This window comes from Crocodylus porosus, unplaced genomic scaffold (assembly GCF_001723895.1).
Source record: "Crocodylus porosus isolate Cpor-Errol unplaced genomic scaffold, CroPor_comp1, whole genome shotgun sequence".
Classification (NCBI taxonomy): Eukaryota; Metazoa; Chordata; order Crocodylia; family Crocodylidae; genus Crocodylus; species Crocodylus porosus.
The window spans coordinates 162,829,774-162,845,077 of NW_017728886.1; the positions used below are offsets into that span (position 1 = coordinate 162,829,774).

At 40.9% G+C, this 15,304-nt stretch overlaps 1 protein-coding gene across 1 annotated transcript in view; it reads right to left on the minus strand.

Annotated features, from left to right (window-relative positions):
* Positions 1-842: 842 nt before the first annotated feature.
* ADNP2 (ADNP homeobox 2) overlaps positions 843-15,304 on the minus strand; it is a 19,468-nt gene continuing 5,006 nt past the window's right edge. The window contains exons 3-4 of the mRNA XM_019544482.1: positions 13,037-13,126; positions 843-6,270 (exon numbers count right to left, since the gene is read on the minus strand). Of these exons, the coding sequence (XP_019400027.1) occupies positions 3,208-6,270; positions 13,037-13,126 (3,153 nt within the window). The 3' untranslated portion in view covers positions 843-3,207. The remainder of the gene's footprint in view (positions 6,271-13,036; positions 13,127-15,304) is intronic.

Genomic DNA, 15,304 nt, shown 5'->3' on the forward strand with positions numbered 1-15,304 from the left:
GGATCTCTGCATGTGGGACGAGACAGCAGTAGTGCAGTGCCCAATCCCAGTGCACAGAGCCTGGCAGAGGTGCACTGGGGTCCCAAAGTGTGTGATGCCAAATGGAAGCAGCATGGGGTCCCAGGGCCCTGATTCTGGCATACAGGGCCAGGCAGGGGGTGGTGTAGTCCAGATCCAGGCATAGACATGAAGACATAGACACAGATCTAATTTAGCTTCAACCATGAATCACATTTTTAAGATTCCATGGCTATTCTGAACTTCCTTACATAAACACGAAAAAAACCAACAAACCACCACCAAAAACTCCACTCTCTACAGTCATACATGTAAGAGCTGTGAGCTTTCCTAGAGCAAATTACTTTCTATTGTGATGACATGCATATTATACACACACATATACATTATATATGTGTATGTCATCAAAATGTAAGTTATTTGCAAACAGAAATAACACGTCTTGTTTTTTGTTTTTATTTTGGTTTGGTTTTATGCATCTTTTGAACCCAAGCCATTAAACATCCATGTCATGTGCTCATGTACTAGATGTTAAATTTTGCGTGCACACAAATTGTTTTATGGGGTTATTCTGTTGGGGGATTTTAATAACAACCTGCACACAGCTAAACAAAGTAAAAAGTTGGTTTATTTGAAACTGTGAAATAAAAGCCCAAAGAGATAAAATGCTTAACAATGTCAATGGACAGCATACAAGAAAACTTGAGTTAAGCCAGTCTGCTTCCTCCACCCCTCTACTAAGGTGGAACTATAATATCACTTCTTGGCTTTCCCTGCTCCAAGACTCATTATATAAAACTATCTTAAACAACTTCACATAAGGGTTTTGTTTTTTTGTAGATTTGTACCACTAAATTCCTCCCTAAAATAACTCCATTGACTTTAAGAGAGTTGCAACAGAAATGAATCTGACCCATAATATGTATCTTTTGCCCATTGGCTTTATTTTTCAAGTTGACATTTTTATGGAACAGATTCTCTCTTCCCAGATCTCCCTACTAAATTGGTTCAAAAACTAAACTTAGCCAAATCACAGTTCATATTAGTTTTTAGAGGCTCTTATTGGGACATTATTCTTAGCATACCAATGGGGAAAAAAGTAAAATGTCTTATTTATCTGTCTTCACCCTCTGTCATCCCAAATGAGTATGGTGTTATGCAGAATTTCAGTTCAATGTTTGCACAAAACGTTTGTTTTGCCAGATGGTAGATTCCAAATTAGTGTTTTAAAATGAATAAAAAGTTACTGGAATTCTAAATCTATGAGAGCATTTAAAAAATTTTCAGGTAAGAAAATATTAAGATTATATCCAAAATATGCTTTAAATAGTTAGTGGAAACTCAAATGGGCAACCAGCATGCTTTTTCTTTGATTGTTTCAAAACCTCAAGCCTTGTTAGATAACTCCATAAAAATAGCCGAAGTTACAATTAAAACACAATTAAAGAAATAGGCTTGAAAAGAAAACCTGTTGGCTAGGAAGAGATTGACTTTCATCATGTAAATCAAGTGCACAAAAATTGTTAGTGGTGAAGTCTTAATTCTTATATATTAGTTTTGACCAGATCAGGATGACACCTTCCAAAGAAAATCACTAGAATGCCACAAAACCAACAACAGAAATTATTTAAGAAACATAGTAGACAGTTCAGCTTAGTGGTATTCTACTGATTTTGGAATCTGTCATTTTGACCTGAACAAAACTAAATTTATTCAAAGAGCAAGTACAGTAGAGCAACAATAATGAGGAACTACAGATCACGGATCTAATTTATTTTAAGAATATTTCATTTTCCATATCCCTGTTAGTTCTTTGACTGGTAATCACTGAGGTAGTCTTTGCAATGAGATGCACATTCACTAGAAATCACTACATCTACTGGTTTCAGATCACTGAATTATCTTTAGTAGCAAGTTGCAGTGACTCTTGGCCCCGATAGGACCAATTTAAGTCACTGAAGTCAACAGGAACCTACAGACTTCATCAACGACATGGGACTGAAAGGTCCCATATCATCGATTCATCCAATCCAGCTTTTGGCTAGTTTTAGATTCAATTCCAAAAAGAAATGGAGTTTGCTCTTTGAACTCATTTTCTCTTTTGTAATTAGAAGGGACAATGTCCACTCACCACATTATCCATCACCTGTTAAAAGCCAGCAGGTTTTCATTGGCTACAGCGACTCAAGATTGGGCTATGGAAAAAGTTATGTAAGTGAGCCAAAAAATGTCTTGCTGTGCCAAGATGTTTTAATATATTTTTACAACAGGTATTCTCTACAACTCCTTCACTTCTTGACATAAGAAAGCAGCCAGATGCTGGTCAACAGGATTTGAAATTTCATGCACAGGACTTGACTAGAGATTTTCCAACATCATCAAAAACTAACAGTAAAAATGCCTAACAGTTAGAGTTTAGCATTTTGGAAGGAGGCAGGAGGAGAAATTACAACCTAAATCAGTCAATTTCCAGTAGATTAAAAAGTCAATGCTTCCCCTCCCCAAAAACACTGCTGCTGGTTAGATATTGTATATTATTGAATCATAATTAATAAAGGTACTTTTGTTTTAAGGAGGATAAAGAAAAGATCTGCCATACAATGTGGTCTTAACAATGTCTCTAGGATTGTGGGAATCTGTTTTTTTTCTTGGTGGGAGAAGCATTAATGGCACAATCATGTTCTTTAGTGGACAAAAGTAAAAATGAGTTTAAATAAATTTAAATCAAACACCATTGGCAAAATTTTTTATCTACTGTCTCTCGACATTTTAACCAACATTATGAACTTTATTTATTTTTTTTTTTTAGAAAAAAGGCTGACATTGTTGGGGAGAAAGGGGGAAAGAAGGGAGGGGAGAAGTTAAACAAAAAGAGACATTTTACATGGCGGCATAAAAATCAAAACGGAGGAAAACAGAAAACAAAACACCCCCCCACACTACTCCACAAGAAAGTAAACAGCTAAAACAAGTTTCCAGAACAATGAATCTGAAGGATGCACTTTCTTCAGATACAAGATCATTGCTGCCTTGTTCAAGAACAGTCACAATTGAGTGTGGTTTTGTGTACTACTGTAACCCTTCAATGGGTCAGTTTGTAAGTTAAAAGAAATAAACCAATGCAATAAATTTCTGAACTAAGAAGGATGCAGTTACCAATTGCTTTATACTGGTGTTTTAAAACACTTTTTACATACCTTTTGTTTCAGGTTTTAAACTCAAACTGTGCTTTACATTTTTAAGTTCAGACATACTGAAACCTAACAGCACAGACGGTTTGCGATTTTTTATCGCCTTTAGGCACATATATCGTCTTTTCCCAAAAAAGGATGCAACATCAACTTTCCATGCACCCAGTTCCAAAGACAGTAATTCCAGCTCCTTTTTAGATGGGTAGGGCCTCCTGTGAAAATAATCTTTCAGAAACTGCTTTTGACCTTCATGAGACTTGTGTTCATGCTGTTTAGGATCTAATGCTAAAATATGGAGGTCCTCACTTGAAGGAGGCCCTTTTATCTCTACCCTGCTTTCAGTTTTTTGTCGTTTGCAAGGCACTCCCCCTTGATTCCCTTCCTTTTCTGGAACTAGAGCTGTACTGGAATTTAACATCTGTGGCTGCTGTTCTTTGTTCCTTTGGTCCTCTATAACAGAGCAGAGATCAGATTGCTTTCTCTTAGCAGGTAAGGTCACAGGATCTTGCCTCTCACCATTGACCAACATCAAGTCTTTCTTTTCAGAACGCTCGAGCTGCATCTTCATGTCTGAGTTGCTATCCTTTGGAGCACTTCTGCAGCGGAGCAAATGCACAGCAATTGCTGTCAGAGTCATGTTTCCAGTGTATACCCCGCAGCAGTGGATACACTTGAAAGCAGGTGACTTTAAAATTGTGTGCACAGTTGGCATTATATGGTGCCTCTCTTTCAAATGCAGTTCATAGGCTTCTTTGTCAATGAAAGCACCGAAACAAAAGGGGCACGTCAATACTTTTTTGCTGACCCTAGTATTCATTTCAGTGGTTTGAGGCTTCACCTTGATGTAAACAGGTACAAGTGTCCTCGAGGTTATTCCAACAAGCACTGCCAAATGGACTTCCTTTTCACCAAGTTCTTCTTTTGGCAATACTGTACTAAAATCAAAATGTGGAATTACTAGCTCCCCCTCAGCATCGTTATCTATTTGGAACCCTCTGTTGCTGTAAATTGCATGCAATTTCTTTTCCCCATTGTGCACAGACCTATTGTGTTCAACAAGACTTTTTAGATTGTGGAAAGTAAACGCACAAAACAAGCAAGCTAAACCATGCATGAGTAGATGTGGCAAAAGCTCGTCTTCACACAGGAAACATTTACAAGAGAAACAGCGAAGAGTCTTTTCTTTCATCCACCGGAAAAAGGGTGCACATGCTGCAAGTTTTTCTGGATCAACGGTTTCCTCAGTTTTTACCACCTTGTGCTTATGAGCCACTTCCATGTGCACCTGGTAGACGTTCGATGGGAAAAGTTCATTGCAAACAGGGCACGTTTTCCACTGCTTTGCCTGCTTAACAGCTTGGCTCATTTCAGGGCCAGGAGGAGAAGCCGGCACAGACATATTCTGGGAAGAAGTCACTACTACAGGAGGAGAAGGTGCACTGGCTGGAGAGTGAGAGAGCTGGGTTACTGCCCCAGACTGCATCAACTGAATAGGCATTTGTGGAGGTGTAACAGTTGCTACTCCACCACCAGCTGGAACAGGCAAAGTAACTGAAACCGGAGCAAGGGTGTATGTTGGGATCCCATTTACCTGTTTGCCTGTTGGAATCAATTGTCTCAGTATAGGCCCAGTAGTCAGGAAAGCAGTGTTTTGAGAAACGCTAGGCCGGACTGGTTGATTTACAGGGAGAATCCCTGAGTTTGAAGGCTGATTAAGCTGGAGAATTCCAGGTCTGACAGGCTGTCTAACAGGAACCACAGCTGGTGCAACAGGCTGATTAAGCTGAAGAACGCCTGGCGTGACAGCCTGGGTCATCGGCAGAACCCCAGGACCTACAGGTCGATTCACATTCCCAACTGGCTGATTCATAGGAAGAAGCGCCGGTGCAACAGGTCTATTTACTGGGAGAACCCCCGGTGCAACAGGTCTATTTACTGGGAGAACCCCCGGTACAACAGGTCTGGTTATAGGACCGACAGGCTGAGTTATGGGAAGTGCCCCAGATACAACTGAAGTATTTATTGTAGCAATAGACTGATTAACAGGAAAAAGCCCAGGCCTGATGGGTTCATTGAGAGGAAGAACTGCTGCACCAACAGGTCTATTTATGGTCCCAACAGGTTTATTAAAGGGGATAATCCCTGGCCTGACAGGTTGATTGAGGGGAAGCCTATGGGAAACAAAGACAGGCTGTGGAACTGACGGTTGAATATTAACACTATTCTGACCTACTGGAAGAGGACTGGATACAAGCGTAACATGTGGTGGAGTAACACCTGGAGTAGAAATGGTATGTGTAATGCTACCCGAGGCACTTGAAACAGGCAGTGGTCTGACTGCATTTGGAACTGCTTTTGCTGGTATGACAGCTTGGCTTTGATTATTCCGTGGAAATGCAAGCTGAATACAAGCTGGAGAAGTAACTGAGCCAGCTGGTACAGTGGAGGGAACTAAGGATGGAGCAGATATAGTTGTAGGAGGCTTAGGAGCAATATGCATTTGCTTCACAAGGCCTGGCTTCTTAATATGTTCCGAAATCACTGATCGAAGTTTATTCTCCAGATCTCTGTGTGTTTCAGATGTCAAGACATGATACATTAAAGAATCTTGGCTGTTTGCTGAGGCATTGCACTTTTTGCAGTAGTATTCAACAAAATTCTCAACAAAATTCTCATCACTTTCATCAGGTTTCAGGCCAAAATAGGTGCTTATTAAGTTCTGAAAGTGGTTCATTAACACATGTTTCTTCATATTGTAATATAATGTATCTGTAAAGTGACATTTTAGACATGTAAAGTTTATAATGTCACTCCTGAATTGTTTCATGCCACCTAAAATGCTCACTGTATAGTTCTGTATTTTCTTAGAAGAAGAATGGAACATTCTGAGGTGTTTTCCCACTACTTTGTGATCCGAAACAAATGCACATTTTGGGCAAGGAACCACCAACTCTTGGTCCATTTCATCATCATGGTAACGGTGCAAATGATTCTTGAATGAAGTAAGCAATTTTGATGAAAACTTGCATAGGCTACAGCAGTAAGGTTTTGTCCTGTACCTCTGCAAACAAAACAAAACAAAACAAAAAAAGTGTTCACACAGTACTGTATCATTTTCAAATGAAATGGTTTATTAGAAGCTGGCAGTTTCTATCAAGTGTCAAAATGCCTGCACCATGTGGAACATAAGCCTCTGTGAAACTGTCAGCCATATCCAAAAAATAAACGTAGTGGTGGAACGCATGGCAGAAAACAGTCAATGGACTCTGGCTACTTTAAATTTCTTTATACAAGGTCTAACAAGGCTCAACTGAGTTCTCCATCCCTAGGTCAAATAAATAATAAGAACTCCAGTCTCCTAAGAATTTGGCCACAGAACAAGGCAACAGAATTAGGACACAGGAGTTGAATCTTGAGTAATCAAGAGTGGAAGCAATTTTTATTTAGACTATGTAAAGCACTGCCTGTTTGAATTAGATGTCAACCAAAGTCAACCCACACACATTTGGGGGGGGGGCGGGGAAAAATCTGTTTATTTTTAGCAAATCTTTAACATTTTGTCCTTCACCAAAAGGACATGGGAGAAATACGGATTCTTCACCAATCTCAGCAAGCAATTCTAGACAAGACTAGACAACCTAATCTTGGCCTCCTCCTATTTTTCTCTTAATGTTCCAAAAGTATGTAAAGACCTTTCTTCATAAGATACCAACAAAATATACTAAACAATGACTTCCCTATAGAGTATATCCTTTTACACTGTTTTACATCTCTAAACAATTTTGCTCTACCATATTCTTTACAAATACACGTATTTAAAACTGAAGAGCTTTCTAGCACTGTCCTCAAATTTAACCAATACTTATTAAATAAAAATAGTGTTCTCCAGATGCTTCCACTGTAAAGTGTTACATTTTTATTCTGAATTTTCACTCAACATTTTAGGTTACTCTTTATTCTCAGATGGAAAAAATCCTGCTCATCCCTGGTAACCACTTCGGTCACCTATTTCCATTCTTCTAAGGTTTTGGTACAGAGACTCATCTAAATGCTCCTGTAATCTATAAGAAAAGGCATCCCTTATTTCTCAAGCACTATTCTGTTCCACGTGAGAACGCTTCTTAATACTTACTGTCGTCTACTTCTTCTGACTGAACATTTCTCTCTCTCTCTCTCTAAATCCAAGGGAAAACAGCTACAAAAAAGTGACAGTTTTGCTCTTCTCTGGTTTGGGTTTTGCCATCGCACCCAAAGTCACTTGTTATGGTTTAGAGTGTCCACTAGGAAGGACTGATGAATTCCTACAGTTCCCTTCACTCAAATTCACGGCATGAAACAATTACAATCAGCTCTCCTGGCACAGCCAGTCCACTTAATTGGTAGAAACAGACATTATTCATCCTGTAGAGTAAGGCTCTACTCCTCCCAGGCAGGGCAACACTCAGGGCATACCTGTAGCAAACAAGGGAACCCCAGATTTCTCTGATTACAGAGGCATGCCCCAAGTCAGAAGTCCCTGGTATGCTTCTGCAAACAGGGAAACCCAGGCAGACTATCCCAAGGCTTCAGAGTCTGATCCTAGGTGCCCTCAGAATTCCTCCACAAGGCCATAGGTTCAGCTGAAGAACACTCCAGGCTGCCTGCATGCACTTTCCAACCTTAAAACAAGCAGACATCTGCCACGAAACAGCAGCACAAATCAAGACTACCTTTTGTTATGGCCACAAATATGGGCGTTTGGAGTCTGATAAAGGGAACAGATGTCTGTTTGCGTCTGCTTTGTGCCATTATAAGAATTCTTATGGAGGCACAAAGGCGATGTCTGTTCACAGCCAAAGAGTACCAACATCTTTAATTTCCCATTTCTGAGGTGGTCAAGTCACTGTGTGTGGCCAGAGTGAACTTGAAGCACAAGGTGACATTTCTCAGGTCACATCCTTATGTATCTATGGTATTTTTTGCTATTCCTCCCATGATGGAGCCAAAAAGATCAGAAGTCAATTTTGTTTCTTTTTTGGTTTTCTGTCTCAAGGAATTAATTTCAGTCAACCCAACGTTTCTGGCAAGTACACAAAGAATTCTTCACAACAGTGAGTGGTCCAGTCATTAAACTAAACAGTTACTATTCAGATTTTAAAAGATGGAATAGTGAGCTTCTTTCACTGCAATGGAATATTCTGATAAGAAACTTCTCTCTCTCTGAGCATGTGTTTCTCTGCAGAATTAGGATAAAACTGTCAGAACTCATAATAAATCACTTACGTACTTTAAATGCTACCAAATTTTAATCATCCCTTCCCTCTAATCCACCATAAATAATTTATTTTTGGTAGTTTAAGAGACGTGTAGTCTATTACTTGATTAACTCCGCTCCAGAACCAACCTCTTTTCCAACTCAGGTAATTCGGCTAAATACAAAAGGTGGTACAAACTCTACTGTCCCTCATACTTTTCACCCATGGCTCAAATGATCATTTGTAAACTCAAATGGTAACAAGCTCCAAGAAGATTAAAATCTAAAATGTGTAACATTATGATACTGTATCACTTAATAGTGTACCCAGAGTCTGAAAAAGCAGGATCATTTGGAAGAATGCAAATTAGTCCCAATCAAAAGGAAGAGTTCCAAAACAGCAATTGTCTAATTTTCTGTGACCTTCCCCATATTATATATGAGACATGGCATTAGAGAGAAAAAAGCAAAGAAAGCAAGGGGAAAGTAAACAGAAAGTGGATCCATCTTTCCTAAAACTGATGTCATTTTAAAGCCAAACCAATTAAAATTTGGATTAATCATCTGAAACAAAACTTCCATATTTTCTTCCATACAGCACTCCTTCGAATATAATATGCATCTTGTTCTTGAAAGGCAGAATGAAGGGGAAAAAAAAAAAAGAGTTTTCCACAATTGGGAATACATACAGCAGGGACAGAGCCTAATTTTCAGCTGACTTGCACCGCCTTTCATGGTCAACTAAAACCTTAAAATCTGGCTGCTACTGAAGACTGGTCTTCATAGGTAGATCCAGGATCTTGAAAATAACCAAAGGATCTTCAAGACTGTGAAATAAGAGAAGAGACTAGGAACAGCTAGAAGACAGAAAAACTGTCCTAAGAAAGGCTGCTGTGATTTAGTGGAACATTAAGACTATTAAAAAGGAGACAAATCACTAACACCTGTGGAGTGAAGGAAAATGAACTATTAAAGTTAATGGACTCTCTCAGTTGACTGAATAGCAAAAGCAACAGCAGCTGCAATGTGAAGCACTAATCAAAGCAGGGTGCCTCTATCCCAGGCAGAAAATTAGTTTCCCTACTTAATACATGCACCCCAGTTTTGGGGGGCTGATTCTGAGGGGGGAAAAGTAAAAGTATGCAAGAAAATACAGTAGTATGGCAACCTGTAGATTCTCCATCTCTCAGTCTTCAAATGGAGACTGAATGCCCTTCTGCAAGATAGAATTTCACCCAGTTGCATTTGGCTGAAGTGTAAAGGCTACGTCAAAGAGAGATCAAAGAAGGTCTAATGGTCCTTTCTGGATTTTAAAATTGCAAACCAACTTTGGAATCACTTCAGAAAGCCAAAGGATATTACAGGGGAAGGGGGAAGTACAGATCAACCACATTAACTTCAAGCCTTCTTAGATCAGCAACCAATCAGAATTTTCCATCAGTTTTTATATTTGTGATCTTTTATGGGGTTCAACCAGATTAGGGCCACATGTTATCATGCCTACAATACAATCTGTATGGATTGTGGCTGGACATGAATGATGTAATGGACCTGACCAACCTCCCAATTCCATCAGTGTCTGTATTGCCCAATCAGACAACATGCTCTTCCCTTATGCTAGCCCAGAACTCTCTAAACCAGACTTTCATTTCTACAAGAATGTTCAAAACCAGCCCTGACCACAGTCACTGACCTCATTATGACAGGCTAAATGTCCACAATCACACCACGTAGGTACAAACTGAAGAGAGGTATCAGTTATACAGTCTTCCTGCTTCCACATGCATTGACTAGTAGACTAGTGCTAATATTTCATTGTCCTGTGCATTTCTGATTGAAAGTTTCAAATGTGTAAAAGGAATCTTATGAGAAAGCAATCCCTATCCCAGAACAAATTAACAAAGAATGTACAAATCACCATCCTTGCCACTGCCAGAGTACTGTGGAAACCAATTTCTTTACCATGCATCACAAAAACTAAGTCTCTTGTGTCCTCATCTCAGAATAGGATAATCCTCAAAAATGAGGATGGAACTCTCCTTTTTGATTGAGACGTAGGAAGCATCTCAAGTTGCTCCTTTCACAGTCCTTAGAATAGAGGCTCTCATGAGTTTATCAGCTGCAGATATCAAGTTCCTAGATTCTCTAAGCCTAGCTTTTATAATTAGCATTTTCACTGACCAACTTGAGAAGAGACCAAAAAACCCAACAAAAAACCCTAGTTTTGTACCAACAGTAGAAACAGTAGTAGTAGAACAGATGTGAGCTTGATGAAATAGAATGATTTTATTTCTGTAAATACTACAGACCAATTTGAATTTCACAAATTTTAAGAAAGACTGTATTTTCTATTGAATCACAGTTAATACAGCTAGCAAACACCATGGTCAGAAACTTCTGACAGGTAACGTTCCAAGGCAGCACAGCAACCTTTAAAACCAACCATAAAACAACTCACAGCCACATCTGAAGCACTCTGACAAGTCAACCTCTGTTGGGTGGGAGAACAGGCTGATAGGCCCTCATCATGAAAGGGACCAGCCACTTTGAGTGGTGATCCATACCAAACACTTTCAACATCACCCAAATACCTGCATAAATCCAAGAGCTTTTCCACAAGGTTGCCTTTCCTCCAAGAACCCTTCTATCCTCTATGTATATCTGCAGTTTTATAGCTTTTAACAGGACTTCTGATTTCATATCTCAACCCTGCCTACTTGTATGATAAGATTTCTTGAGTTCTCACATTAAATGAAATTTTCTAAGCCTGTCTGATTATATATGAGTACAAGCCATTTCATTTCCACAGATAAACTCTGACAGTATACCTGAATAGCACAATTCAGTGTCATGCAGATATACTTGAGATAACTCAGGTACAAGCAGCAATGTAGTTAATTTAATGCAGGACTCCAACATAACTGATTTGGCCTGCTGAGAAGCAGGATATATTAATATAGCACTCTACCCAAGCTAACAAGGCTATATAGCAACCAAGCTATTTCTACTACATGCAGAATGTTGTGTTGTTGGAATTAGGCGCCTTCTCTCCCTAAGAGACGCTGTGGTAATCAGGAGTTTCATCCCCGTTTCATCCTTTTGCAACAACCTTGCATTTGGCGATGGCAGGTTTGTCCAACATGCAGCCCGCCAAGGCATTTTCTGAGGCCCAGGGTGCTGCGACATGTTCCCACCCCTTGTCCCTCCCCCAGCCCCTCAGCAACTTCCTAATGGCTGCTGAAGGGCTGGGGGAGGGACAAGATTCCCACACACACTGCGCCGACTTGACGTCAGCAACGCAGTGCGTGTAGGAAGAGGAGTAGCCATGTGCCTCTCAGGACAGGATGAGCCCGGCTGGAACAGCAGAGGCTCAGCTGCACTTTCCCCCTACCTGTGCCAGTCAGTCCCGAGCTGCACACGGCTCCGCCACTGCCTCTGCTGGCTGGTGCCAACCTGGGCAGGTCTGTCCCTTCCAGAGCAGCATGCGGCTGAAGCTGGCTTCCCACGTGCTGGTGGGGACTGGAGAAGGCCAGCCAGGTCAGCACCAGCCAACAGAAGCAGCAGCAGAGCCATGCGCCACTCGAGACTGACTGCTGCAGGCAGGGGGAAAATGCAGCTGAGCCCATCGCTCTGGCTGGGCTCATCCCAACCCATCCCATCCTGAGCAGCACACGGATCCGCTGCCACTTCTGCTGGCCAGTGCAAACCCGGCCGGGCTCCTCCCATCCCCAGCAGCACGCAAGGAGCTGACTTTAGCTGCATGCCTCTTTTCCTGGCCGGTGCTGACCCGGCTGGGTCCATCCCATCCAAAGCAGCATGCAGCTGAAGCCAGCTTCCCACAAGCTGCTGGGGACCCTGACCGGGTCTGCACCGGCCAGCAGAAGCAGTGGCAGACCCGTGTGCCACTCGGGATGGGACAAGCCTGGCCTAAGCGGCAGGGGCTCACCTGCATTTTTGCCCTGCCTTCACTGGTCAGTCCCAAGCGGCACATGGCTCCGCCACCGCTTCTGCTGGCTGATGCTGACCTGGCCGGCCTCCTCCAGTCCCCAGCAGCACATGGGAAACCAGCACAGGGGGGCCTTGGCAGGCAGGATCCTGGCATGACCTCTGTGGGGCGTGGCGGCAGGAGCCGATGTCTGCCAGACCCCGCACAGCACTGAGGCCACTGGGGCTGCATGCGCGGGCTGCCAAGCACCACAGTGAGCGGGGCCATGTGGGTGGGCAGGTGAGGGGCTGTGGTACAGCGGCCGCCTCACTCCAGCCCCCCTCAGGCAGTGCCAGCTTGTGGGGCTGTGCTGCTCGGAGGATGGAGATGTGGAGCCATTTATTTCTCCCCTTCAGTCTCTGGGGCACTAGCTGGCTGGATGCAGAATGGGTCCCTCCTGCCCCTGCCCACCAGCAGCCACCATGAATCTTGCATTAACAGGCAGATGCAGTAGGGCTACACAAGCAGAGTCTCTCTGGCCCAGGACAGAGGGTGTTTGAATATGGTTCACTGGCCCACTGGGCGATAAAAAGTTCATGATCCGGCCCCACATTCAAAAAGGTTGGACACCCCTGGTCTACAAAGACTGTCTCAGGCAAACATACATACCTTCCTTTTGCCAACAGACTCCCAAGGAGAGACATCACTCCATGAAGTGTTGCAAAAATATTTCTCTCCTGGATCAAAATGTTTAAGATTCTAAAAAGAGAAGGAGGAAAAAAAAGTTACATATATAATTTGTTTCAGAAATTAATTCTAAGTATAGAAATACATTTGATACAGCTGACTGAAAACTAATCAATTTGCAATATTATATCCACAAAAATTAATGCTGAATGTGTTAAACTTTTACTTGATCCTTATTAGTTTAATGTTCTCTCATAACCATTTTGTATTGTTTGGCCCAAAATATTTTAAAAGAATACTGAATGTTCAGAACAATTTAAGTCCTTTTGCTTCAATACAAGTTCGGGAATATTTAACAAAGAACAAACATTCTTTTCTCCTCTCATCTACAGTACTTCAGATTTTGCCTCCAACACTTCTCCTCTTTTAGAGTCCAGAACCTCATGTTTCATCTCCTCAACTCCAAGAATCATTTTATAACTGGATCTCAAATCGCTAAGTCTTCAAAATATTTTTATATATTATTATGCAAAGACTGTTTTGGAACTACTTTTCCAGTAATTAAACACTATTTCCTTCTACTAGCACATGAACAGGTGAAAGAGTATTGTAGCTGTTATCAATTTCCCCAAGAGTATATTTGAACTGTTCGTATGAGAGCTAATTCCACACATTTTTTTAATAAGGAGTGATCAAAGTAAAATTTAAGTGAAGAAAAAGCAACTGAACTTCAGAGGACTCTCATTTTTCTAATCTGCAATGTCTTATTTGTATTAAAATGCTAGATCCAAGCTTCTGTTCACCACATAGAAAAACACTGTACTTGATTAGCCACTTATTGCTGCTTGCCTCAAAAAGAAAGGATATGATTTTAATTTTGTTCTGTATAACATAGGAATTCTTTTTAGGGTAATAGCACATAGCCACGGTTAGGATATACAGGTAGTATGTAGCTATTACTATTTTCAAGTAGAGGCAGATCTTTCAAAAATTTCTCCAATGAGGAGAATCCTGAAAAAAAATCTCAAAAGTACAAGATGAGAAAGTCAATAAAAGATCTGGCATAGAACAAAAGAAACCCCATAATCCTCCAGTCTGTTTTCCACCCACATTTCAATGAATATGGAAATGGAAGGGATTCCTGGATACTTACTGACCCAACGGCTCCCTAAATGAAACTTTCCATTGAAACCAGCTAACTGCAATGAACTTTGTCAGGAATGTTTTTGGATCTAAGATAGAATTTCTGCTCAAAACTTAAGACACAAATGCAGACCCATTTCACGCATCCCAGACTATCGACTACTGCAGGATGGCTCTCTCCCAACTGCACCTGGAGTTCTGCTTTGTATAAAGTACATATTGGTTGGTCAAAGAAGAAACTGTCTGTGTAGGCTCAGTGATCAAGACCCTCACCTGGAAAGCATTTGACCCATGTTCATACCTCTCATCTCAGCTACTGAGGGCCCTAACCAGTAGCTACTGACAATCCTAGGATGGATATTCTCAGATTTTGCAAAAATTAAATGATAAAGAAAAAGAAGAACAAAAAAGAAATTTCAAGGCTCCCATTATACAGACATTTCTGAAACTTCTAGAAGATCCATGAGACAAGGAAAACCTTTTAGAACTTGAAGGAAAACAATGGTTACCAGAAAGACCTTTTGGACAGTGGTATTGAATGCTTAATATACTTTAATTTTTAGTACTTTACGCTGTTGCAATCCTAATCTGTTGGAGAGGAGCTAAAACATAAATAATGTATTCTAACACTGCAGTCTGGGTACACTTTATCCAAGTATTGTATAGGGGATCTAGCCAAAAGCCTAATACAGAGAATCCATGTCTTCCTCCAGGTAGAGGTAGTAAAGCTGTTCATCCACAAACAGGTCCTTTCAGTCTTTGGTTAAAGAGGGAAGATAAGTAATCCAAGGCTCCCCCCAACAATGATGAATTACCACACCTTATTAGAAACAGTCCAAGCAGCAGAGAAGCTGCTTCCTTTTTTAAGAGGTGTGTTTCACAACTACCTCAGATTGGCAGATCAGTTTCATGACATAATGATGTTGTTATATACAGCCCAATCTACCATTTCTTCAGACATAATGGCATTCAAGTTAGTTCTGATCTAATTAATATCAGGCACACCATGTTGCTATGAAAGTACTGAATGTGTACACATCACATGCAAATTAAAGTAGTCATTGCTACTGACAAAGTCATATTATACTCAAAAGAAACTGCTCTACT